Source organism: Struthio camelus, chromosome 2, assembly GCF_040807025.1.
Source record: "Struthio camelus isolate bStrCam1 chromosome 2, bStrCam1.hap1, whole genome shotgun sequence".
Lineage (NCBI taxonomy): Eukaryota > Metazoa > Chordata > Aves > Struthioniformes > Struthionidae > Struthio > Struthio camelus.
Window position 1 is genome coordinate 80,140,756 of NC_090943.1, and position 26,875 is coordinate 80,167,630.

Here is a 26,875-nt window from a genome sequence, read left to right on the forward strand (position 1 = left end):
TCTAAATGACAGCATCAAACACTGTTTATTGCAGCAGGCAACAGGATAAGCAAAGATTTTTTTCCGAAGGTATTTTGCAAGTATTTGACAACATCACTGAAGTATAAACCTTCAAAACTTACACGGTAAAATCTAACTGGCATCATGAAAGGACAATTAATGCAATGTAAAGATGACATATTTTAAAAGACGACAGTGTGCAGAGGGAAGATTCCTATGTTACCACGAGAACTTTTTCTTGCACCCAGCGTTTCTGTGCTTAAGCATTTAAACCCAAAGTTCCACTAAAGAGGCTTTGTTTGTCATCAGATCAAGTTTTAACTTTAACAATTCATTTTGTTCTTATCTCAAACTAACACGACTTAGCTTCAGTAAGACAGTACAAGAGATAACATCTCAGCACGTACTCCTCCTGACTGCAGAATACTACAGATTATCAGCACCTGTTTTATTTGCAGCTAAATTCTGAATGTGCTATAGATTTCCTACAATTAGACTAGATGATTAGATTTCCTAATCAATCTCTTCAGAATACACTATGTCCACTAAACTAGAATTTAAGATAAAATTATATCTTGCCTTTAAAAATAACTATTGTTTTAAGGTAGGCGTAATGAAAGTCGTAACGAATTGGAAATCTCAATTCAGGTTTCCAGGCACATTTTTCTGTGTCCTTTGAAGAAATAATTTTCTCTGATTTTATTCTCTCTCTCTCTCTTAAATAAACGGGTAGGGGGGAGAGAGAGAGGTCTTTCAGCCAGAAAAATCAGGCAATCTCAAATCATGTGAAATTTTTATCCCTGGATGAAATGCTCATATTTTCAATACGATTTATAGTGTTTGCATATGGGAAAATCCTGCAGAGTGTAAATTAGTATGTTTAGCATAGATATTTAATATGCTTCATAAGCACACATTAAAGGCTATAGAGATGTAATTTCTAGACTGCTTTAGTGCTTGACTATATGGACATTCACATTAAGTTGTGTAACAGTCTACAAAATCTCTCGCCATTTATTTCAAATGCCTGTCCCTTCCCTATCCGAGCGCTACATAAAAATCCAGATGCAGGCACAAAAAAAGGAATTTTATTTTTCTTTTTAGTTGAACTAGTCAGAAAAACCACAGAATCACAGAATGGCTGAGGTTAGAAGGGACCTCTGGAGATCAACTGGTCCAATCCCTCTGTGCAACCAGGGTCCTCTAGAGCATATTTCCCAGGATCGCGTTCAGGTAGGTTTTGAATATCTCCAGCGAAGGAGACTCCACAGCCTCTCTGGACAACCTGTGCCAGTGCTCAGTCACCCGCACAGGAAAGAAGGTTTTCCTCATGTTCAGGCAGAGCTTCCTGTGTTTCAGTTTGTGCCCGTTGCCTCTTGTCCTGTCGCTGGGCACCACGGAGAAGAGACTGGCCTCATCCTCTTGACACTCCCCCTTCAGATACTTGTACGCGTTGATGAGATCGCCTCTCAGTCTTCTCTTCTCCAGGCTGAACAGGCCCATCTCTCGCAGCCTTTCTTCAGAGGAGAGATGCTCCAGGCCCCTCATCATCTCTGTAGCCCTCTGCTGGACTCGCTCCAATATCTCTGTCTGTTCTGTACTGGGGAGCCCAGAATTGGACACAGTACTGCAGGTGAGGCCTCACCAAGACTGAGGAGAGGGCCCTGAATCATGAATGCAGTGTGTGAATGCTACTACTTGGTTGGTTAAGAGCACTGTTTCCAGTGGAAGCCTTACCATACTCAACAGCCCAGCGTTTTTTGGCAAGTTCTACCTCTAGGCTCAGAATCCAAAGAAAGTTTCGTTTGCTAGTGTCTGACGGTAAAACTTGTTTAAAACAGCATGACTATAGTTGTAGAGTGGGAGATTATGGGAAATGAGAAAATTACTAACAAACACCTCTCTTATGCAAAAAACAGATCTGATCTTTGCAGAAGACGTTAATGAGGTATGACAAGCACTCTGTAGTTGGACTAATCTTTCAATAAAAGCCAGAAAGTTGCCACAGTTCAACATGGAGATAATGAAAAGAATGTCTCATGGTAAATCATGAAGGTATGTGCCAGACCCATGGTTTCCCATTCTCATGAGATCCTGTTCCAAAAGCTATAGCTACACTACATGATGCTCACATGTTTTTTCTTCCCATGAAATCAAGGAGCAGTAGCAGCATGCTGTGCGGACCCAAATGAAAACTTGGGAGCAGGGAAGTGCTCCTAGCTCCTGTAGTTTAGAGGCAGTCAATAAGTTTCAACAAATCAGCAAACCGAAATACTGTCCCCCACCCCCCCCAACTATTCCACTCCATACTGTTCTAACATCCATAATCAGAAAACACCTAAGCACACAGGCTCAAAAAAGAACATGGCTAAAGGAGACATGACAGTAACTCCTTTGTCCAAAAGCATATTAGCGAATACAGTCACTTGAAACCCGGAGAACTGGGTTTGATCCTTTCCTTTGTCCTCTGGCATTTGCATCGAAACCTCTTGCCCCAAAGAGAATATGTTTGGTACTGGCCTTCCCTTGTAGTCGTTAAAGCAATCTCATTATTCTTGGAATAATTAAAAACTCACAAATTTATGATACAGGTATGAGGGCACTCACTAAGAAGAATGAACAGATGTATTCTAGTTCCTGTCCTGCTGACTACTCAATATAAAGTATTTAAATATTCAGTCGTACTGGGATTAGTCAGCAAAGATCCTCGCAGATGAACACTGCAATTACCAGGCAGCAGAGCCATTCTCACACCTTGGCCTAATGATTAATTATTTCCAAATGAAGCAAAACAGCAGCTTCAGCAAGATGCAATAAAAAAAGCTACAACTCCAGAATGCTCAGGAATTTGGTGTTCAGAATTTAAAAGAAAAACCTTCAAGCTTTTCAGGCAAAGAATGCATTTGAATCCACATCTTTGTCTCTTGCGCTCCGCCTGAACACAACATTTGATTGAACAAAAAGTGGGCACTGTTACCTTTGACTGTATATTGTAGGAACGGGCCAGCTTATGCACTCAACTCCAGGAGAAGACTTATGATCATGGCTTCGGAGCTGAGAAAGGTGCCTCCACGCTTAACTTCCTTGTAGCAATGTGATTTAAGACACACTTGCTCTTTCACTGGTTTGTGGTACTGATTAGTCTAACCTACTCTCTAACTAGTGCATTGGCTTTCGCATACTCCATCCTTATGTGAGAACATCTCCGCCATCAGTTTCACTGTACAAGACATCTAATTTTTTCTGTAGTTGCTGTCATAGTTGCTTCTAGTTGCTGTCATAACTCTCTCAATTCTGCACTATCTGGCTAAAAAGAAACATATTCTCTTTCTCATTTAATCTCATGAAATCTCATGAAATTTCAGAAAAGTTTCACACAAGTGCTTGAGCCCAGCACCATCATCCAGAAGTCTGGTTTAGAGACAAAAAAGAAAGGTTGGTCTAAATTATCACTACTAGAGCAACAACTTTGATAAATGCTAGTTTAAACTTAATTTGGATGAAAACAGGAAAGTAGCAGAAACACGCCCCACAAAATTGCTCCATGCCAAAATCTGCCTTACTACCCAGACCTAGAAAATGAACATTGGAGACTGCATATTGGCTAACGTGGGTTTGCCAAAAAGCATATAAATAAGTATTGTCTGGAGGACCATGTGTTTTATTTTAGTATTTCATGCGGTTCATTGTTATTTATTTTTGTAGACATTTACTAACATCCTGTCCCCTTCAAAGAGGCATAGATGATCATATTAATCAAAGAAGTTTTTACCCAGGATGAAGAGCAGATGCTTAACATTCATTTGCACAATAGTTTGTCTGACTGTCTGAAAAAATATTGAGAATTAGAAAGCCCAAGGACTCAGGAACCTTCTTCTCTTTGTGGTCTTCAGTTATAAAACTGTTTAGCCTACCTGAGTGTTGCGAAGACGCAAAAGGCTATATAAGTAGAAAGCTGGTCAATAAATATTGAACTATAATAATTAACTATCAGTATTTCATCAAAATATGTAATTATAACATTATGTAAAAAGAATTACTGATACATAAAGAAATATTGATATATAATTCACCAAACCACAGGATCACAGAATGGCTGAGGTTAGAAGGGACCTCTGGAGATCAGCTGGTCCAATCCCTCTGTGCAACCAGGGTCCTCTAGAGCATATTTCCCAGGATTGCGTTCAGGTAGGTTTTGAATATCTCCAGCGAAGGAGACTCCACAGCCTCTCTGGACAACCTGTGCCAGTGCTCAGTCACCCGCACAGGAAAGAAGGTTTTCCTCATGTTCAGGCAGAGCTTCCTGTGTTTCAGTTTGTGCCCGTTGCCTCTTGTCCTGTCGCTGGGCACCACGGAGAAGAGACTGGCCTCATCCTCTTGACACTCCCCCTTCAGATACTTGTACGCGTTGATGAGATCGCCTCTCAGTCTTCTCTTCTCCAGGCTGAACAGGCCCAGCTCTCCTCAGCCTTTCTTCAGAGGAGAGATGCTCCAGGCCCCTCATCATCTCTGTAGCCCTCTGCTGGACTCGCTCCAATATCTCTGTCTGTCCTGTACTGGGGAGCCCAGAATTGGACACAGTACTGCAGGTGAGGCCTCACCAGGGCTGAGGAGAGGGGCAGGATCACCTCCCTTGACCCACTGGCAACACTCTGCCTAATGCACCCCAGGATACCACTGGCCTTCTTGGCCACCAGGGCACATTGCTGGCTCATAGTCAACTTGTCCACCGGGACTCTTAGGTCCTTCTCCGCAGAGCTGCTTTCCAGCAGGTCAGCCCCCAGCCTGTACTGACCTCCTAATTGGATATAATTAAGTACTGATATTTAATGAAATATATTAATAAAATTAGGGTGACTGTGTCAGAAGTTCTCCTGAAATTGTACATATAAATAATATTATATGATATATTGTACTGTGTGTGTATATACTTATTTCATTTATTCAAAATTATGTACCACAGCTAGGGAAAAACAGATTTCAGTAATAAAATAATTCAAATCTAAAAGCAGCTAGACTTAAAAAGCATCTTGGAGGAGTTCATTTTTCCATCTCAGAAATAAGCAGAACTTTAAAATGCTGGCAATAGCACAATGCAAACTTTTATAACAGAAATTATCCACTTCATAAACTGCATGAATATGACAGTTATTACCTTACTGAGCAAATTACTTTACAGAGAATTACTGAGCAAAAAGTTCTATTCATCATCAATGCTAAATATTCTACCTAAAATTTATCAAATACATTACAGTTGCACAAACTCTCCCCCAGTAAAAAGCCACCAGAATATAAGGAGATGACAGAATTCTTCCAACAGCTTAGACTACCATGTCATTGCTTGCAGATTAAAGAACATAAAAATAACCTGGCAAATCTCATAGTCAGTGGTAAAAGATGCCTGATTAGTCTCAATTACTAAGCTATGTCCTGAAGAAATAAAAGCTAGTTTCCCCCTTGTGATCACTATGCCTTCCTTTTCATTTTCAGTTCTGTTATGCAAAACACCAGCCAGCAGAAGCTTCCACCCTGTGTTGAAAATGGAACTACAGGCATCTTACTAGCAGGTGGCCTTCGTTCAGCTGCTCTGTCTTTGCTTACCATCTGTCGAGCATCCGCTGGTGCCATCACTGGAACAGTAACGCATTTCAATCCTTTGTCTCCCCACCTCTAACAAATTTGGATCAGGCAAGCGTGCTTTACAGGTATATCGGAATCGTTGTTCATAGTGGCCACCATTGTCAGAAATATTGACAGGAGTCCAAGGTGTCCAAGGAGTTGTCTTTTTTAACTCTGGACAGGCATTGGTGTTACACGGCTGGTATTCCTGAAAGAAAACGGTCATAACGAATGTAAGCATTTTACATAATATTTAAAAAAAAAAAAGCGACAACAAAAAACAACCAACAAGAAAGTCTCTGATATTTCTCCCTTCCTTTCCAACAGCCGTCATCCGGTTCCCTTTGGTGCACGTTATCCATAGCTCCCAGAATTACCACACTCTTCCCCAGAAGCAAATTCCTTGTGGACTGACATGCACCAAAGGGAACAGACCACACCTAAGAAACAAACGCAGACCTTGCCAATATTCTCAAGCTTCACAACAGATGCCCTCCAAGGAAAATCATCAAAATCTGTAGGTCCTACCCATTTCTTTCCCAGAACATAATATGCTTCATCTGATGCAATGGAAGTGCTCTGTAAACTGTACAGATGAAATTAAACAACCATTAAATATCAGAATGAATTCACATTGACAAATTACAAAGGCAAAAAGATATCGGCATCAGTGGGACACCAATTTTAAAATGATCTCTCTTCCTCTGACCTCTTAGAGATCCTCTGACGTTCAGAGGAAGAAACCTTTTGAAGGCAAGCCTGGTAACTGAAATGTTTAATTCCTGTAGATACTAAAAATCATAGACACAATGGAAATTACAGTTACATAACACAGTTTAATTTCCTTCTTCTGTTATCCCTACCCCTGCTGATACCACCATGTTTCAACAGGCAATAAATTGCCTGCTTCCTTTTCTCCCATTGGAGGTAACGACGTTTTTATCTCGTATGTTCCTCAGTCTACCACCGCTTGCCTCAGATGGTCTAACTTATTAACATATCCAATTAAATTGAGAGCAATTGCTCTCAACTTGTACTTTGCTTTAAAGGTTGTGTTGCTATTTCAGACCTGGAAAAAGCTTGCTTGTCTGAAAGCTTTTCTAACGTTTCCATTTATTAGACTAGAAAGAAATAGTCCCTAGAATATTCCCCAGAACCCCCTGTCCTATTAAAGCCACGTTCAAGACCCCCATGCTCTGAGGCAAGGTGGATTTTATTTTATGACAATTTTCTTGGTTTCATAATTCTGTAGTACTTCAGGCAAGAAAGGGCTCTCAGAACTTCTCACAAGCCATTAAATTGCAGCTAGATGCTCTCTATGAAGCCTAAAGACCTCAGCTGAACTACCACTGTCAGCTCCTCAGGGCTGGGCAAAATCCCTTCCCAGCTTGAAGTCCAGTGATCACTATATGAATACATGGGTCATACGTAGGGAAAATCTAGGAAAAAGAATCCCCTCAGGGCACAGAGGACAGGTTCAACTCTTCCAGTATCTGAGCTTCAGCTTTGAGTGGTCTCTGAATTAGAAGAGAGCAATGAACAAGCAAACTATTTGATCCTGTGGGTATCAGGGGAAACAAATTTCCTCATGACCCTTCTAGGCAACTGGTTAAATCATAAGACTGTGCTTGATTGAGGACAGTCTTTACAGTAAAGACTGATGTACAATTGCTCTCCTCCTGGCATATGAAGAACGGACTGTAAAGAGGAACTCGTAACAGTAACAGATCTCAGAGATATCCAGAATCCCCAGGATAATCCAGCTTACTATCCCAATGGCTTATTCGCCTCCAACGTATAATGTTCCTCAGGGACTGGATTACAGTGCACCTTTAGGAAGAGCGCTCGCTCTCTTCCTCCCCAATCCTTTTAAAATATATGTGTAGCGCTGATCACCTCCTCACATGGGCTGTTCCTCTACTTAGTAACACTCAGAGCTAACAAATAGCAAGTTAATTCAAGGCTTCATTTTTCTCCCTAATTTAAATTTCCAGTCATTGACTTTGCTGTTCCTTTACCAATGGTCCTGGAAGAGCTTCCTGTCCCACGCCTACAAACGTATTTTTCACACCAAGTACCCACATACAGTCATAAACTAACTAAGCTGAATTCTTAAAGTTGCATTGGGCGTAAAACCTGATCTCCAGGTCCTGGGCATGCTTATGTCTCCCTTTTGACCTATTTTCACATCTTCCTTAAGACTAACACCAAAATTTGACTTCCCACTCTAGAAGCAGTTTTATCAATACAGCACGCCGAGGTAAGATCACGAGCCTATTCCACTTGATAGCCTCACTTTAATACATGCATCTACTGCATTAATGCTTTTACCTTCCACAGTGTTGCACAAAGAGCTTAAGTAGACCCAATTATCTCTGATGATCTAGTCTTTCCCTCAATCACAGTTTTAGAACTCCATATAGTTTCCTGTCCCACATAAGTGGTTGGTGTTTGGCAATATTTAAATACATTTTATTAGCTGCTGCAGTTACACAGATTATTTACTGCCTGATCAGTCTCTATGCCAGTCAAGCTTTACTGACAATGTCTTATATTACAGTCTAGACTGTTAATAAAAATGTTAAGTGCTATTGACCCATGAATTGATTCCAGGCAGACCCTGCTAGAAACCTCCTCAGTCATTTCTATCTGTCCATTAACATCACATTTTTCAATCTGCTAGTGGGCCAGCTCTTAATCCATTTAACATTTGCCCTATTAATTCCATATATTTAGTTTTCCAAATCGAAGTATTTCTTGCTGCTAAGACAAATGTCTTGGAAAAAATGAATGACTGGGAGAAGTCCTGTAACAGTTTCACACATTTTGAAATATAAGTTGTTTTATCTAGTCACATATAAACAGGAATAATTCAATCAGTAAAGTAATTTCTACAATGTTAATGTGGATAATTATTTCACAGGGATGTAAAAGTTTCAGTTCCTCATTTGCTGTTGATTTTTGTATTGATATTTTTCAGATCAGAAATAAAAGCTGCTAGAAACTGGAATCCGCCTTTCTCAAGCGGATATGGATTTGATAGTTGAGAGGTACGAGAAACAATTTGTGAAATATGCAATAAACCATTTTTAAAACAGAAACAATCAATAAAGGAAGCAGTTAACTTAGAGGCCATGTATTTAATGCTGCTTTGTTAGCAAATTTCTGAGATGAACTGGCCAGCTCACTTATTCTAGAAAGAAAGGCTACCAGTAGTTAATGTGCTTCAAGATACATAGTCCCTCCACATAACTCTACTAGAGGATATACTCATACCCTGTCACTGAAGCCAGAAAAAAAAAGATATTCCTCTGAGCATTTGTAGTTGTTGGAGATGTTTCATTCTTTAGTGCTTCCTTTCTTCCTCTTGGTTCATAGCGTATAAGAAAGCGTCTGCTGCCATTCCTGTCTGATCTACCACTTGGTAATACCCATGAAAAGTTCAGAGTGGCAGGGAAAGTCAGGGGAAACAAATGTCCATGCAGATTACTCCTATCAGAGAATATCTGCAGTACTACGTAACCTTTCTCTGAGAAAATTCAAACGTATAGTCTAACAATGGGTGACTCCAAGAAGTCATGGCACTAATAATTACCTGGCAGAGTGTGCTGGATTCTCTCACAAACAATGACTGCTGCACTGCTCTACCAAGTACTTCATTTGCCACAGAGAATTCAAGAATTGCACAGTGCTTGGTGAAAGCATTGGTGCGATCTGATGTTATGAAATGCCAATATAAGCTGAAAAATGATCTTGCTCTGAATGTTTAGAAATGTGGAAATCAACAGAAAAGGCACAATTCAGAACATGCAAGGACATAGTTGGCCCTGCTACCATGAAGATATAGTCTGACTGGAAGGCTGCGTCGGGGACTGCTATACGTAAACTGCTATCTGTGCTTGGATCACCCAGGAGGTTATGCAGGTTTGCTGTGCTGAGGTATAATCAGTGTAAGGGATGAAGGAACTTCATGGGACCAAGTGAGTACATATCAGACAAAATTCAATTTGGACAAACATGAAGTTACACACATTAAAAAAAAAAAAAAAGCAATTCCCAATTACATAAGAAATAATGGGTTCTCAGCTGACTTTATCACTCAGAAATGAGATCTTGGGATTATAGTAAACATTTCCATGAAAAAAAAATCAGTTTAGTCATCATAAAAAACAAAATGAAGACTACAAATAATTAGAAAAGGAAATCAGAATAAAGCAGAGCTGTATAAAGCCCTGCACTGCCCACCTCTTGAATATGCTCCATACAGGAGGCAACTGAACAGAACAAGCCTCTTCAGCCAGGAAAAACAACTGAAGGAAGAATACAGAAGTCTGTAAAATCATGGGTGACTCACACAGTCAATAGGGATGACTGTTCACTGTCTCTTCCAACACAAGAAGACGACACCAAATGAAACTAGTAGGTTACAAATTCAAAAGCTAGATGAAGTAGTTCTTCACACAATACCCAGTTAAGCAGCAGAAGACCTTTCCACGGGACATTGTGCTCTGCCCTTCAAAGCAATTAGATACCTATGACGTAGAGTTCGGAAGCTGAGACCAAAAAAAGAAAAAAAATCCACTAACCTTGTGACTCAGAAAGTTCCTAAGTCACCGACACTGGGAGGCTGGGACAGCGTTTGGAGAAAAATACTAAGGCACGTTTGATTTCTTACTCTTGCTGCTGCCGGCCACTGTGGGCGATAGGATACTGGCTCTGACAGGCCATTGGTCTGACTTGGTATGAGTGCTCTGGATTATATGGTCTTAGCATATGGGAAGGACCTTGAAAGGAAAGCCTGCAACTGACAGCTTCATCTGCTGCCTTCAGAAGTAGAGATGGATGACTGAGGGAACAGTATGGGAGGCTGTCATCTCATGCCTGGAGAGCAGTTTGTGGTTCCATATGGGAGATCTGCCTCTCCAAGAACGATGTCTGTGAATTCCTCCCTTCTGTCAGGAGGAAGCACAGACCGTTTGAGTAGGCTGACCTCATGCTCAGTGAACGGTGCTCAACACCAGGCTCTGTTTATTAGCTGTAACTAAACTGCATCATGGATTGCACTCACTTCTGTGTCCTCACTTAGCATTCCTGTCTCGGAGATCAGTGCTCTCAGTCTTTTCTGTTTTTATTTTTTTCTATGTTTTTTCTATTATTTTTTCAATTTTCTTCACCAAGAGCTGTCCTAAAGAAGATATCAAGGAGGTACACTCTTTCTTTAGGTATCTGTTATCAGTGATTAGCTAGCCTGTTCAGAGAGACTTCAGAAAACACTGGAAAACAAGCAGTTACACTTGCTTGACTTAGCATCCAGTTGGTCACTAACTCCAAAGTGCAAAGAGGCCTCCATGACACACCTGAGCAGGTTGCGGGGCTTTCGCTCCTCTTCTCATCCTGTTCAAAGCTTGAATAACTTACAGAAGTGGGATTTCAGACATACGGCCCTCTCCAAAGCAATCCAAGAAGCTAGAATGATATTCAAGCTTCAATAACAAAACATGGCGCACAGTGGTATAAAAGCCTCAGATGAAATGAAACCACTGAGTCAGGAAACCAACAAGAGCTAGAAAAACCTAAGCAGTGAAGTATTCTGTTTTGTGGCCTAATACACCATTTTGTAACTTGTACTTTCGAGTGGGTAATCAGTTGAGTTTTGGTAAGTTCTATTGCTGGCAGACATGCAATAAGACCATTAAAGGCTAGATCTCTGGGAACTGCTCAACATTTAGAGGGAAGCTATTTGGCAAACTATTAAATTTGGAAAATTATTCAATCACAAAATACATACATGTCTACTAAAAGTAGACATTAAAAAGAAGTTCAGACAGATTAAAGATATTAAAGTATCAAATTCTTACAAAGCATATTGACAGTAATGTAAGAAAAGTCACAGCAGATTAAAATTCAGCATGTATTTTACAATGATAGAAGATAAACTTTGATTGTACTATTAACCATGTACCTTGTTTCTATCTTTAAATGATACTGTTTCCTGATATTTGTGTATAATGAAAAAGGATACAAATATATATTTTGCACTAAGATTTATTTAGACTTTTTTTGCATTATATTACAAGAGGAGAACAAAAATGTTATTTGCAAACCATATCTTATTTTAGACCGGAGGAGACTGCTGCCAAATAGCGTAGAACAGAATTCTGCTATTTCCACTAGGAGGCAGTGGAAAAGGGCTCCTCCCCACCACTTTTATCGAAACATTTAGGAATCTGACTATCGCCGAGACTTTTATCCCTATTTTATGTCTGGTTTTAATTAACTGAACGGTTCAAAAGTCGTTACAGACAGTGTGATATTCTGAGACTCACTTCCTCAGGAAATCAAGTTAAAATCTTATCTGTAATTTAATTACAATTTTTACTACAAGAAAACAAAATTCAAAAGATTGCTCTATTCCCATTTATATTACATTCCTATATTGAAGGGGCTCCTCTTTACAGATTCTTATAATTTCTTTAACATATATAATATGCCTATGTTGAATGCACTTTTTTTGTTCTGTTTTTCTTTCTCTTCTGTTAGTGTGAGAAATTATCTTCACAAGGCAGCTAAATCAACATTAACAAAATATTGAAATACAAGCAGCCCAATAGTTATCTTTTATAGTTACAGTTAGCTAAACAAATACTTAAATATATTGTATATTAAAATCTCAAATATTCTTTCAGAATTTTTACATAGTCTAGGGATTAAAAATACTTATGCCTCTTTTGCTTTTTGTTCCATCATGCCAAATGTATGTCCGGCCCAAAATATTTGTCTCATTTGTAAGAAGTTAAGACATCGATAGAAAGTAATGTTGCTGTTATATAAATTGAATGGTCTACTGTTTCACCTGGGACAGACAGGGCTCAAAGATTTAACAACCTGAGTCTCTCAGCCACCTCTCAAGCTCTGAGCTTGTAACAGCAATATGTAGTTAAAGGAAAGGAAAGCTCTTGCATGTAAACAAAATAAAGGTCAAAATCAATGCTACAATGTTAAAAACTCAAGAGAAAACCAGCTTCCTTTTATAGGGCCTTTGTTTACCCATCAAATCATACATTTCCTGAAGGTCTAAAATAACCTCTTCCTCTTCAAGAACCAAAAGACAGAGCTTTTAACTTGCAGCAGTTGAAAAACACATTCTGAAGAATCCTCAAAAAAAGGAATATTTCATTTATTTTCATTACAGAAATGTAGTGCTATCCATTTAGAAAACATTTTCAAATTAAAACATACAAAAGACAAAACCAGCCCCAGATCATGTTGCCTGGTAAGATAAACCTTAGTTACTGTCATTTTTCTATTACAACACTTCTTCAAAAGCATGATCTGAAAGAACACCCAAGCCCCACTGCTTCCATATCGTTAAGCATAAACTTAAGCACATCTTCTACATTGCAGATTTCACAGCTATACTTTAAAAAATGAAAACGAAAAAGATTTCTGAGATCCTGATTGCACATTAATCATGCACACGCCCATCTATATCCTAGCTTATAGGCAATAATTTAGCTTCAATTAAAATCAGTGGGAATATTTTCCATTGACTTCGGTGGAACCAGGACTTTACAGACCACTCCTGACGGCAGATGCAACCCCGCAGTGCTGTAAAGTAAAGGCAGGTAGGTTGTGCTTGTAATGGATTTTCAAAAGATATTTTAATGGAGAGAGGGAGCCAATCATTTTGCCCTCTGAAAAAAGGAACATTGCCAAGGTTTCTTCTCAAACCTTGAGCCAAGGTTTCTTCAGGGTTCTCCAAACACCGATTGAGCATGATCTTTTCATTCTACTTTGTATATTTTTAACAAAAGAATTGCAAAAATTTCCATTATGATAAAGGAAAACTTAAAAGGAATTAAAGGCTGGAGTTCAAAACCACTCCCCTTGCAGGAGTTCAGGACCTGCTGGGCAAGCTGTCAGATGGGGATCTGAGATCTGTATTCAAGTCTCTCCTCTACTCTAAATGGCTTCAATTTACTTAGTGAAGGAAAGTTCCTGCTGTCCTTATCTCCTGATAAAACCATCACACTTTGTACAAGGAACTTAGGGAGTTATGTTCTAACCATCCAGTTATAGAGGGAAGAAAACCACCGCTTTCCCTTTACCTTTTCTATCCTGTCAACTGTATAATTTCGTGTTTGAAGCTATATTTCATGTCAATCCTGTCAAATTTTTGTGACAAAAAGTGTTATAAAAGTTCAATTCTTTCAATTCTGTGTAGTTTAACTGAATATCTCAAAGTGGACAGAGTTGGTTAGGAGCACCTTCAGCTCCACGTGAGCTAGCAGAATTGCCCAGTTGCATTAAGGTAGCCTTCTTAAAGGCTGCTCCAGGGACGCTCTAGAACGATGCAAACGTTCACATTGGCACCAGGGAACCATTCAGAATGGTGCAAGCTCATATGGCATGCACGACGAATCCGAGTAGTATAATTGCTCATTTTAAAGCATGGTATTTGGAATTAAATCATATTCCAAATGAAAGTAGAAATGGCCATCTGAGAAGACGCTTTTTTTCCCCAACAAAGGTTTCAAGGTAGTATAGGAAAGAGGCATAACAGTTAATTTGGATTCTTCCAAACCTAATCCATTTATGCACCTATATTGCAATTAACCATCTTACCCAGCACCTAGTAAATGAAATTGTTACGCAATAGGATGAATTTATCAAGATCTGTGCTATTTTTTTCAGATGACCGAATACTTTAACAACTTACGTGCGTTTTTACAACTGCTCTTCAACAACGGAAAGTAGTAAGACCACAACAAGCCCATACTAGCAAGTCTGCCTGCTGACAGCCCAGCATTTGTACCAATGCTTCAGGAGTCCCTGGTGTGATCCCAGTGCTGCATCCTGTGCACACAGCAGCTTGCTAACGCTCACAATACTGCTACTTACCTCTCCACATCCACTTAACTCTTAGACAATTAGACTATGAACACTCCGGGGCAGAAGCCTTCTGTACCACCTCTGTGCAGGCCTTTCTATAATGGGATCCTGGTTCATCATTACGGCTTTGAGGCACCAAAACACTATCAATAATGCTATAACGCTTTAGAGGCTAGCTTCCTACTGTGGTATGCAACAGACTTTCAATCTGACAATTCAATCCTCTTAGTGAGCTGCAAATCAACAACATGTGACTGCAACCGTGCTGGCTTTCCCAGACTGCTAAGAAAGAAACAGTTTCCAAGTTATAGTCAGTACGGGAACTCTTAAGTCTAAAAATGCCAACAATTCCCATTCTCAGTGTTGTTAATGTTGGAGCATGAGAACATCTCAAAATCAGTCAAAGAACTGACTAGTGGAATTTACTGTCAGTGTTCAAATTAAGAATGAAGTCTACTTAAAATGTAATGTATTTCAATGAGACGGACTTGAATTTTGTGTTCAGATGTCTTTTCTGGCATGTCCTTGCTTGTCTCATAAGTATTCAGAATTCAGTGTCTTGAACAGGCTGAAACTGTACACTGTAGATTTGTTTTTACTGGGCACTCACCTCAGCTTCAGGGGTGTGTTTTAAAGCCCACAAGGGAATTAATATTCTGTCTCATCATCCTATTCCTTTTTGAATATGGAATTACTTCTCCTACTAATTTAACCATAGATTTTCTTTGGATGAACACCACATTCTACTTTTTGTCTACGCTGATACAATCCTCCTGTAAATTACCCTCTTCCTTTCATTCTCAGTGCACCGACGATATTGAACACATTGTTAACTGTTAGGAAATGAGAAACGTCACTAACAATGCAGAGGCTAAATAGAAAATTCTTCCTCTCGTTCCTCCTTCCCCTTTACACTATCCCATGATCTATGGCAAAAAAAACCCTCACAAAATGGATGAGCTGTGCAATGTGCTCTGAAGGAGTAGATGTATGTTCAGCTACACCCAGGGAGCTAGCAAACAGGTTTTCCCTGACTGAAATTTTTCTAGTTAACAAATTTTACTTTCACTGTTTTTACCACATTCGTGCAATTATGTCTTTCTTATTTGTGTGCACCGCTAGCTCCTCATGCCACACTTGAGTATTTTTGTAAGTACTGTGCCACGTAATCGTTAGGGACCTGCCACTAATTAGGAACCAAAGACATAAAACTGCCAGTCCTAAATATTGATAAACAATAATGCTGGTCCTCAAATCATTCTATCGGCTTAAAAGAGCTCTGGAGGGTATTTATCTAGTAAAAGAAGCTGATTAAGTGGTCCAAGACACTAATGTTTCCAAGAATATATCCCATTCTTCTAATGAAAACTACTGTCTTGCAGACTGGTTATTATTTAGGGGACAGGTAGCCAGGGCTCAGCTGCCCACTTCAAGTGTAGTTTAGCATGCTGCACTGTAACCTGGCAGAACATAAATACGCCTCCTGTCCTGGCAGCTCTACTGCAAGTAGGAACTTCTGGAGAAGGTGGGATGAGAAACCAGGGAGAGCATCGTCTGAAAGCACTACAATTCGGTAAGCCAGGAGATGGCTGTCAACGGACTAATGATTCAGGTTTTTTTGCCCTGTATGCTGTGTGGCATTTAGACGGCTGCAAAGCCTGAACAAAGAAAGTAGAAGGTATTACTGAGCTGACAAAAACAGACCATAAGGCTGAAGGGATTGTCCACCTATAATTAACTGTACGGATTTAACTAAACTGGTTCAAGACCGATTTCAGTCAAGCAGGCACTATTTCTACATGTAGACAAGGCCTCATCTACAGTAAGACATGGCCTGCAGATGTGAGAAACAACATGACAAACAGGTGGTGAAAAGTAAATATCAGTAAAGGTAAATTATGCTCTACTTGTATGCAAGTCAAAACGAGTCTTTAGACCAGCATTACCAGCATTATACATTACCAGCTCTTAGATCTGCATTTGTACAACTAATTAATTGTAAAAGAAATTCAGCTTTACCTTCAAAATAAGGGAGCACTAGCTGCAATCTGAAAAGATCAGGGAAAGAACTGTAGCTGTCTGTAGGCAGTGATTTTGCTTCTCTGATCACTCAGTACCTCAGAAGTGGGGAGAAGCAGGTAGTTTAAAATTCCATTTATTGGCGCATGATCAGCTTATTGGAACAACTGAGTGGCTGCAGATTCAAGAATTACCACTCAGCTGGGCCATGCCAGGGATCTGTGCATGCCACTTCAGTTTGCTACAAACGCAAATGCAAGCGCAAAAGAAGGTGGATTAAGTCAGATGGATAATTAGTGATTTACCTTGCTGTAATAACTCAATTGTTTGTGATTAGCTTCACGTACCCTTACTGAGAAGCTTATACTTTTTCACATGGGCCCTGAAATTCCTAACAAAAAAAATCTCCTTTACATTGCTAAAATAGGTATTATTAACTTAAAATGTTGGAAATCATAGCCATCTAAATATTTATTAACTCAGACTAAAGATGTCAGAAGAAAATTCAATAGTCAAAAAGGCATAAAAAGGTTGTCAACTCTTCTATTGCAGAGACTGCTGCTTTGTACTGAACTGCAAATCTGTTATCACAAATAAATTACCTTGATTCCTACTCCATGGCTTAGCTTTTCCTTCCTCTAGATTTCTAGAAGACAACAAGAGCTATATTCTTGTTGTAAAATGAGATACACGGCAACAAATTTTTGAACATCAAAGCTGGAAACAAATCTGAGACTTTGAAGAGAACTGAGAGGGTTTTTTTTGCTTTGTTTTCTGACTTGCTGGTGAATGAAAGGGAAGAAGCAGAGGGGTCTCTGGAAGCCCAGAAACTCTGAAATGAGAGCACTGGAGAATGCTATCTGCAGGTACAGGCTTGGAAATGAAGGCTGAGCTTTCACAGGCAACACTACAATGACTTTATTTGCTACTTTGTGACCTACAAGGAGTCAGAGTGAATTCCTGAAAAGGAATTTTATGATTTTGCCCAAAATTCTTACAAATGTTATCATGATTTATCCACTGGTAACTATAATTTCAGACAATGTGCCTTTTCCTGAATTTAGTAATGGGAAGATCTGCAGATGAATTTTAGTTTGGTTTTGAATTTTAGTTTGGTTTGTCTGCCACTACGTATCACTAACTCCAAAGGTTGCTACCACAACGTGCAACCGGGAATCAGAGGAGAAGAGGATAAGGAATTGGGGTGGTATTCCTATGGAGAGAAATAACTCATTTCCCTCACAAGGCTTCAGATTACCCAGTGGTAGAGTAGTTCTGGAACTTTACACTCCAAGGACACATTTACTGACACAATATTTTGACCTGGAGAAAACAACTGCATGAAGAAAAAAGCCAAAAGAAAGTCAGAGCTCATATCAGCCTACAGCGGTACAATCATTATTCTCATTTCCTACAATTATACACTCTTTAGGTTCAACTGAACTTATACATTTTTAAACTCAGAATCTGAGGGCAAAAATGCAACCTACTAATTAGATGTATATCAAAATAGGCCTAGGAGTATGAAATTGTGAATTTCTCTTTGTGAATTCATTTAGGCAGCAAGCACTCAATTTCAGCCTGTCTTAGGTTTTTTTCACTTTTTAATTTAAAAGACCTACAAACCGTGTTCTATACAAAGAAATGAAAGCAAAGATTGAGAAAGCTAACATTGGAAAGATCCGAAGACCAGTTTTCCGCTGAAAATCTGATTATTTTAATATTCTTACTGTATTTTTCATTCCAAAGAATGATTTAAATGGCACATAAATCACTAGGGGGAAAAAAAAAACCCCTACAACGTAACCGTTTCTGAGATAACCCTAATACCTGCTAAATTATAAAGGTGCCAGTGACAGAAATGAGACAAAATGAATATTTGAAGAGCCACAGGCTCTCATTCAGAGTTGCCAGCCCAGACCCAGGAGCTGCAAGGAAAAGCAGAGCTGTTTGCTGCAATGTATCAAGCTGTGAAGGAATTCAACCTATTAAAATTATATTTTGTCAACAAATGCGTAGCTACACATCGAAGGATTTTGATCATCCACCGCTTCTAATGAAGGCAGCAGAGAGCGTTATGTTCTGCACTACTAAAACCAAAGCCACTTAGCTGGTGATCTGAGTATGAACTTGGAAGCCTAACGAAGGTACCCTTTCGGCAAAACACGGCTGCCACCTGCTCACCACCTCATGGATTACTGCTGCCTCCAGCAACTTGAAATATTAGCAAGCTTCAACTGTCTGCTAGGGGGGAAGCCAAGAATGGTAAGTGAATGTGTATATGAACATCTATGTCTTCCTAGCTCAAAGGCCACCTGAGACCACTGCAGATGGGTGAAAGGGAAAAAAACAAACATGCAGGAGAAAACCCAAATCCATTCCAGGCAATATTTTCTATTTCTCAATGACGAGAGAGAGGACAGCGCATGCAGGAAATGGGTTTAGCACACAGGATAAAAATACTTTATAACGTTAGAAACCTCTTATTCAGGGCTTGACCCAGGCACACTGAAGCAGAGTAGTGCAAGTTACAGCGCATATAAGTGCAATTTAAAACTTTATCACACCACAGGTATCTGCCTTTCCCCTGGGCAGCAGTTTTAGCAGGACTAACGGGAGTGAATGTGTGCCCACATCTCAGTCACTACTGTTATAACCCGATGTATAAACACAAAACTATCTTCAGTCATAGCTTGTCATCGCTTGTCATCAGTTGGAGCAGGAAGCACAGCAACTGAGATGCAGACACGTTTGCTTCTGCCAACTCCACGAGGAGAAAATAAGACCTCTAGCGAAGGGGAAAAGCTCAGCTATGAGCTGCTTAAACCACCCTAGCAAGTTTCCGTGGGACTCATCTGCCAGAGGCCTTGGCTATGCTCTAGCAGATGCTGGCAAAAAAAAAAAAAAAAAAAAAAAAAAAAAGGTAATCCAAATAATAGCATAAAATTTTACAGGTTGCCTGGTTGAAAAGTAGAAACCCAGAAACAGACGCATCAAAAATATGCCTCCAGTCGTGATAATAACCCTAAGAACATTCACAGGTTTGCATTTAATATGTCAATAAGCGAAACTGCACAGGCAAGTATAAATATATAATTGTCCATAATTTTTTCATGCGTGATTATCAACTTCCCAAAGCTTGTATCCCTAAGATAGGGACTGTCCTGCCATTTCAAGCGCATTTCAATCTCACCTAGCTTCAGTATGCTCCAAAATGGTTTAGATCTCTCTCTGACATATCTTCCACTTCCAAGCAGATGTTTTGGATCTCTTATGGCTTCTCAAAAAGTGCCCACGTTAAGGCAAATCTGAATCCTGACCTTGAGTCCATCAACGGAGCATACAATAAGAACACGTGCCAGTACATGCACACACAACAATCTCTTCTACGCAAAGTAAGAGACACAACACTCTTGGGGATTTCTGCGGCAGAAGCAACGTCTCTCTACTCTGCATGATTTACATGCTATAATGAATATAGATACTGTGAAGAACCCATGCTTACCAGAAAAATAGTATGCATAAAAACTGAACGACAATGTATGAACGGAAGAATAAATGGGCAGGCATTTTTTAGAATCATGTCAGGACTGAACCTCCTGTTGATTTATATAATTGTTTCACATTTTCCATTTAATTTGCAGCAGTCTAAAAAAACTCTCTATAAATCAATTTGTCTCGCACAACACAACACTTTATTTTTAGCTTTTTTAATATTATTGGTTTTATATAAAGTTTGTTTACAAAGGATTTAATTTGTCTCTTTTATTTTTGGAGCTCTGTGGTTGCACATAAAACACTTCTGTTTGATCTCTAGCCAATTCCTAGCAAGATAGATGGTTCTGAAAAAAAAAAACAAACCGTACTAATTGGTTGCTGGCTTCATATTAAGCTGTGTTTCCAGGATGAGGAAGAAAAGGGTAAGAATAGCCGTGTTCTTCCTCTGCCTCTCTTTTAACTATGGGCTGCTTTGGTAGCTGGTATGGCCCCAGCATAAATCAGATCAGGTTCCGATGGACAATAGCCTGTGCGTTTCTCTGCAGCTCAGAACTGCTAAAGCCAACGCTCTGCTTGCTCTGGGGAAATTCTTCAGGACAGGATTAAAACCTTTGTGTTTTACCCCTTGTTTGAAGTTTCAGTGAAAGGGCCGAGAGCTATATAGGGGCAAGGTGGCATTGCTAAAGACATTCAAACGATAAGGTTAATGAAGGAAACAAAAGGAGAAAGATTATAGATTGCACAAAAATAGGAGGGAAAATACTGCGGTAATGAAAATAAGCTGAACAAGAAAAGAATGCCTCCTCAGTTAAATTAAAGAAAAGCACTTCTCAAACAGTGCTTTTCATGCGCAAGTTGAATCTGTAGCAATAATATCCTTCCTTAACACAACGTTCATCAATGCTCTTAACAGACCTTTACCAGCTAATGCATACATAGGAACCTTAGCTTCTCTTATACCCAGCTGTGCTCATCTCAGTCTTGTCCCAAATCAAACTGCCCCATGCTAGCTTTCCCTCACTTAATTTTGCATAACCATATTTATGAAGAAAAAAAAAGAAGCAGATGAACAGGGACTGATTCACACTGCAGTGAGCAAATTAGAAAAAAAGTCAATGAATGCGTTATCTAATAAAAAGTCGCCTTTGCAACAAACCAGAAAAAGGACATAGATAGCTACAAGGTATAAGAGTTAAATCCCAAAGACTGGAAAATTTAACAGCAATTCATGCCTTTGGGATGCTGAAGCTGCAGGCTGCCATTAGAGAGTAGTGTTACGTTTACTAATCAAAGTAATATATAAAGCCATATTAATTTACTGGAAAAAGTAAAGTTTGGGTAAAGTATGATGTCTGTTTCAGTAATTCTTAGCAACATGGAGAGGACTCATTGCCACTAACTGTGTAAACACGGCTGGAATATGCAAGTCAAGTTGTAAGAACTGAATCCTAGCTCACAGTCAGGATGGGTGCTGCAAACTGATACTGGAGTCTTTGTTTTGACAGCTCAGCACACTGTAAACTCTTTGGCATTTTCAGGTCAGTAACATCAGTAACTGGCATACAAAAGTGTTAGCTATAGACTGCAAATTGCTTTTTATAGAAATATAATAAAAAGTATTTTGCATTCCCATTGTATTTTGCATTCCTATTGTGCTTTTAAATTAGAAACGTCAGTCCCATTTACAAAGCGTTCTGGCTTATCGAACAAAACCCTGCAGGGGGTTTGCTGAGCTGGCTGATTTCAGATGACTGTCCTGAGGCATGAATGGAAAGTTAGAGAAGCTCAGAGCAGAAATTCTGTTTGGGGAAGGCAAGACATGGATACAAAAGGCAGCTCACAGTTGCACATTTGGAAAGGGAAAATCATTGTGAAAGAGATTTTTGTGGTTTTTCTAGGAAAAGCTAGTTGCATATGCTTTTGTCTTTCTGCTCATCTAAGATAATCAGTAAAACTTGTGACCAAAATACAAAAGTTCTGAGGAAAAAAAAGTCTCTCTTCCAGATACCCACAGACAAGGCAACACCAGTAAGTGTAGTAATGGTCACCAGTAAGTGTAGTAATGGTAGAAAGGATAAAGATATCAAGAAGATGGTCTAGAATGGGTAGGATAGGCAGTGTGCCTTGTTTTCAGTTTTTCCTTAAGACTCCTGAAGAGAGAAAAAAATAATAAAGGTCTTCGATAAAGAGAGGATAATGACACTGAGTTAAGTTTCCATACCTGCAGGCAGATGTTAATGTGACTACATAAAATAAAAGCAATAATATATAAAGAAATTTCACTGACAAGAAAACGCAGGTGGCTGGCAACCCTGCAGGATCCCAAGGGAGAGGGGAGAACGAAGATGACAGAATGTTAATTTCTGTAATTTCTTTGCTTTGTAGAATGAAATTATCACAATGCCTTAAAGGGAAGGCTCAAATGATTATTTCTTTTAATGCTAAGTGTAGCAACTAATTCGCCTACTCATACTCTTGCAGCTTAAAAACATATGTATATAGGGCAAGCTATTAAATCTTTTATCTTTGTAGTTCTATAATTCAAAAATGTGCATAATGTGGGACTTAGGCATGAAGTTTTTCGGTCACAGTCTAGCAAGTTCTAGGACCCTGGCTTCTCAGCAACATGTAGGTATTTTAGTAGCAGCGATGAGGTATAGAAGATGAGGCCTGCATGCTGCGCAGTCCATTCTTGGTTTATAAAGGCAATCACACAGTGATCACTGATCGATATAAAATTTGTATCTTAATGGATCCCAATACAATATGAAACCTAAGAGATTCACCCTCCAGCTGTTATGCTGGTAGAGAGGCACGAGAGAGATGCCTAAAAGGACTTTAATAAGGAGGAACTATACATATCAGTTTGTTGAAGATTTAAGTTTATAAAAGATAGTGCATTTCTATTACACGACTTTCTTACTCTAAGTCCAAGCATTGCTCAGAGGAGTTGTTTCAATGCATACTCTTCTGGCATAGAACTTTTTTTGCTGCTTCTTTACTTTGCATACTTTTGTATCTTCAGCAAACTTGCTGAGGGTGCACTCTGTCCCTTCATCCAGGTCATTGATGAATATATTGAACAAGACTGGACCCAATATTGACTCCTGGGGGCCCTAGTTATTGGCCTCTGACTAGACTCTGTGCCACTGACCACAACCCTCTGAGCGCTGCCATCCATCCAGTTCTCAATCCCCCTCACCGTCCACTCATCCAACCCACACTTCCTGAGCTTACCTAGGAGGATGTGACGGGAGACAGTGTCAAAAGCCTTGCTGCAGTCCAGGTAGACAATTTTAGTTAAGAGAGTTAAGACAGCTCTTTAAGTTTCCTAACGCTGTCTTTCTTTAATCTGCATGTGCAATCTGGAATACTGCCACTATAACATTTAAAAGCTATGTGACACAATGCTTTCAACGCCATGTGGACTGTATGGGACTCATGATGACCTAGATACAAGTGTTCTTGGCAGTAATTCACAGAAGTCATTCAAGCTTTGCTATCTTCGATGAATGAAACAATACTAAGGTGATTTGCAATGATTGGCACTATTCAAAAATAGCAGAAATAAGAAAAAAACTAAGAACTATACCACTAACTGAAACAGGTAAATTCATTCTAGCTGTAAGTCATTTTTCTACAACAGAATGACTTTCACGGAACGCAGATGAAAGTGCATTCTCCAGAAAGCCTGACCCCAGCACGAATTATAGGGGTTCAGTCAAGCATCCTGGCTGCCAGAGCTCAAAAAAACATTTACATATTTCAGTTTTGTAGCCTCCTCCTTCTTCATTATCCCTTACTTCAGGCAGCCATCCAAACCTGGATTAAGCTAATCTCCAGAACGTAGGTATCTGTTGTTCACTCCTGATATGGTTGTGCTCTTAGGTCACACTAAACACTTATAATACGCTCAGCTATCTTGTACTTTCTATGTACAAACACATTTAATAAAAAAATGTGTATTTACAGTGCAAAATATGTCATAGATATATATAGATACATAACTTCTCCTTCTAGCTTAAACACTAACTGAAAGGATTCCACCGCTAATAGATTTTAATTGAAAAGTTTCAGAGATGCCTATCAGGCCTTGTGAAATTAAAAAAAAAAACAAAACCTGGCATCGTGTGAACTCTGCAGAGTTTAACTTTGAGGTATTTGCTGTCACAACGTAACTCTATCAATTCCTCACCTACCTTTCAAAAACCATGTCCAGAAAAATTATATTGGGTTTGCATTGTACGCTTAAAAATACACAGACATATGGTTTGTTAACCTTAATTGTTGGAATCTAATAAGTATGCATCCATTTATGAAAAAGCCTTTCTTTATGAACTTGTACAATTTCTTCACCACTTTTAAAAAAACAACAAACAAACCACAGAACATTTACAATTTTTGCAAGGGAAATGCAGGGAAGGAATCAATTGGAACAGCTTTGTATTCAAAATCATCTGCGAAGCATCAAAGCTGTGTTTGCTGGCATCTGTGCTCCAGCTGTTGGGTTTCGGGCTTTTTATTTTTTTAATCATGTTCCTTATTCCAATGAGTAAGTTCTTGATTTTGTGCAGTTACAGAGTTAGAAAGTGAGTTCATCAGGGACTGTTTCCACTCTCACAGCCTTTAACGGTATGTCACTAAAAGAACATGTCAACTTTAAAGCTTCACAGGCCATCTATTTTACTGGATCTTGGTAAGTGACAATTTTACAGTACTAAGAAAGATTTGCAAAAAACATGTTGGCTATATTCCTTAAACTGCGTAAAGAAAAAAAGATACCTAAAAAACAATTAACTAGCCAACAAACAAAAGCCCCCCCCAAAACCAGAACCATAAAAAATCCTTTGATGACAACGTTAAGCAATTCTTTGATTGTTAGGAATCCATTTATGAATAAGTCCTTATCTTTATTCAAAAGCAGTCTGGAAGAAAGTCAGATTGACCCAGAAACCCACTGAAATCAAAGGAAGACTAAGTTAACTTCAAGGACTTTTGGAGGAGGCCCTGTTTCAGCAGTGACAATTAAGTACTAACAACACTTGGTATGGCAGTTTGTGACTCTGTACGGCATATAATATGATCCCGAAGGACTAGAGAGATCAACGATGTGCATGCTGCATGGCTTTTGGAAGAGAATGGGTCCTGAGTCCTCACATAGCCACCATAAGCTTGTCAGGGTGGAAGTGTGGGGCTATTTTTAGTGTAATGTAACTGCTGCCCAGCTTAGCAGTTCCAAAATGTCCCCTGCAGGGACATTTTTACCCTTGATAAGAAGACTAAGGTCCTAAGGTTTAGGAGCCCAAGGTTAAGAAATATGAATACAGTGGAAAAAAACACTGTATTTTGGCCAATTTTTTTTTTCCCCAGAAAAAAGAAAAATCTTTGCTCTTTGCTGCTGCCTCTCTTGAGAGGTTACTCTGCTGACTCTACTTAAGAGAAGAGCATTAAGGGACTATTCCCTGACCTCCTCTCTGCAGTACAAATGAACAGCGAAGACAGCTGTGAGATGAGTACAGCTATTGATAAGGGATCTGAATCAGCAGAGTGCTACAGAGGGGAGGCTTATCAGGAGCAGTGTATTAAAGGCATAGAGCAAATGCTTGCTATCAAGAAATTGGAGGAAGGGCAAAAAGAAACCAGCAGAGCTAAACAGTAAGGTCATTAAGGTCATTAAAAGCATGAAGCCACTCTTCAAAAAGCTGAAGTTGTGCACAAATGAAAAATAAATGGAAAGACTTAGGAAATCTGGCACATTAAATGTAAAAACACAATAAGCCAGGCCAGAAAAGAATATAAGGTAGAATTTGCAAAAAGTATAAAAGCTACAACTGAATCTTATTTCAAAAACATCAGAGATGGACAGATTGTTACAGAGTCTACTGGTGCAGTATATTATAGAGGCATAAAAGGAGCTTTTAGGAATGGTTAGACCACAGAGAGACAAACAGACAAAATGAACACAGCATGTCACCAAAGAATATAACAAGGAAAGAGAAATAACTAAGCTGATACTAGTGGCACAGAGCCTCTTGCTTAAAATTACCTTTCTAGCTGATACCCGGAGGGTGGTAAACGTGACAATGATTTTTAAAAAGATCTCAATGAAATTCAGGGGAACTATAAGACAGTAAGCCTGACATCTGAACTGGGCAAATCGGTAGAAAAGGTAATAAACCATGAAATTAGTGGACACATAGATAGATATGATCTACTGGAGAACATGATATACTATGTTTTTTTATAAAAGGAAGCCCTGAACCCATTAGAGCCTCTGAAGGAGTTAACAAATATACAGATAAAGGAGGTCAAGTTGATATAGTCTACCCAGATTTCCAAAAGACATTTGGCAACATCTCTCAAAGGCTCTTACAGAAACTTAGCAGTAACAAGCTAAGAGAACAGGTCCTTTCATGGACAATAAACTGGTTAAGAGATAGGAAATGGAGGAGAGGAGTAAATGGTCAGTTTTTACAGGGGAGGGTGGCCAAGAAGCTCTGTGCTGAGACCTGTGTTGTCATTTCACAACACTGGAAGTATTTCAGCATCTAAAATGCCATATGCTTTCAGAAAAACATGCTAAAGGCTCTCTCCAGTGGGGTACTGCAGAGGAAGAGGGAAAGGTAAAGTATATAATTAAGAATGTACAAACTCTGTATCAGGCTTGTACTGTTTGATGAACCCAGTTGTAAGAACTAAACCTGTCAATAAATTCCCCCCAAAATAATCAAGCGCAATTCTCTTGTCAAAAACAAAAGATTAACAACTCATTTGCATCTCTGTTTGTCTGGCTATTTTACGTAGAGCTCTTCTGTAACTCTGGCAAAGAACAACACTGTTTTTTAAA

General features: G+C 39.2%; 1 protein-coding gene across 31 annotated transcripts in view; it reads right to left on the minus strand.

The window, feature by feature from the left end:
- SEMA5A (semaphorin 5A) overlaps positions 1-26,875 on the minus strand; it is a 315,141-nt gene that overhangs the window by 30,760 nt on the left and 257,506 nt on the right. For all 31 annotated transcript variants that reach the window (XM_068931379.1, XM_009665155.2, XM_068931382.1 and 28 more), the window contains one exon: positions 5,602-5,827. In XM_068931379.1, the coding sequence (XP_068787480.1) occupies positions 5,602-5,827 (226 nt within the window). The remainder of the gene's footprint in view (positions 1-5,601; positions 5,828-26,875) is intronic.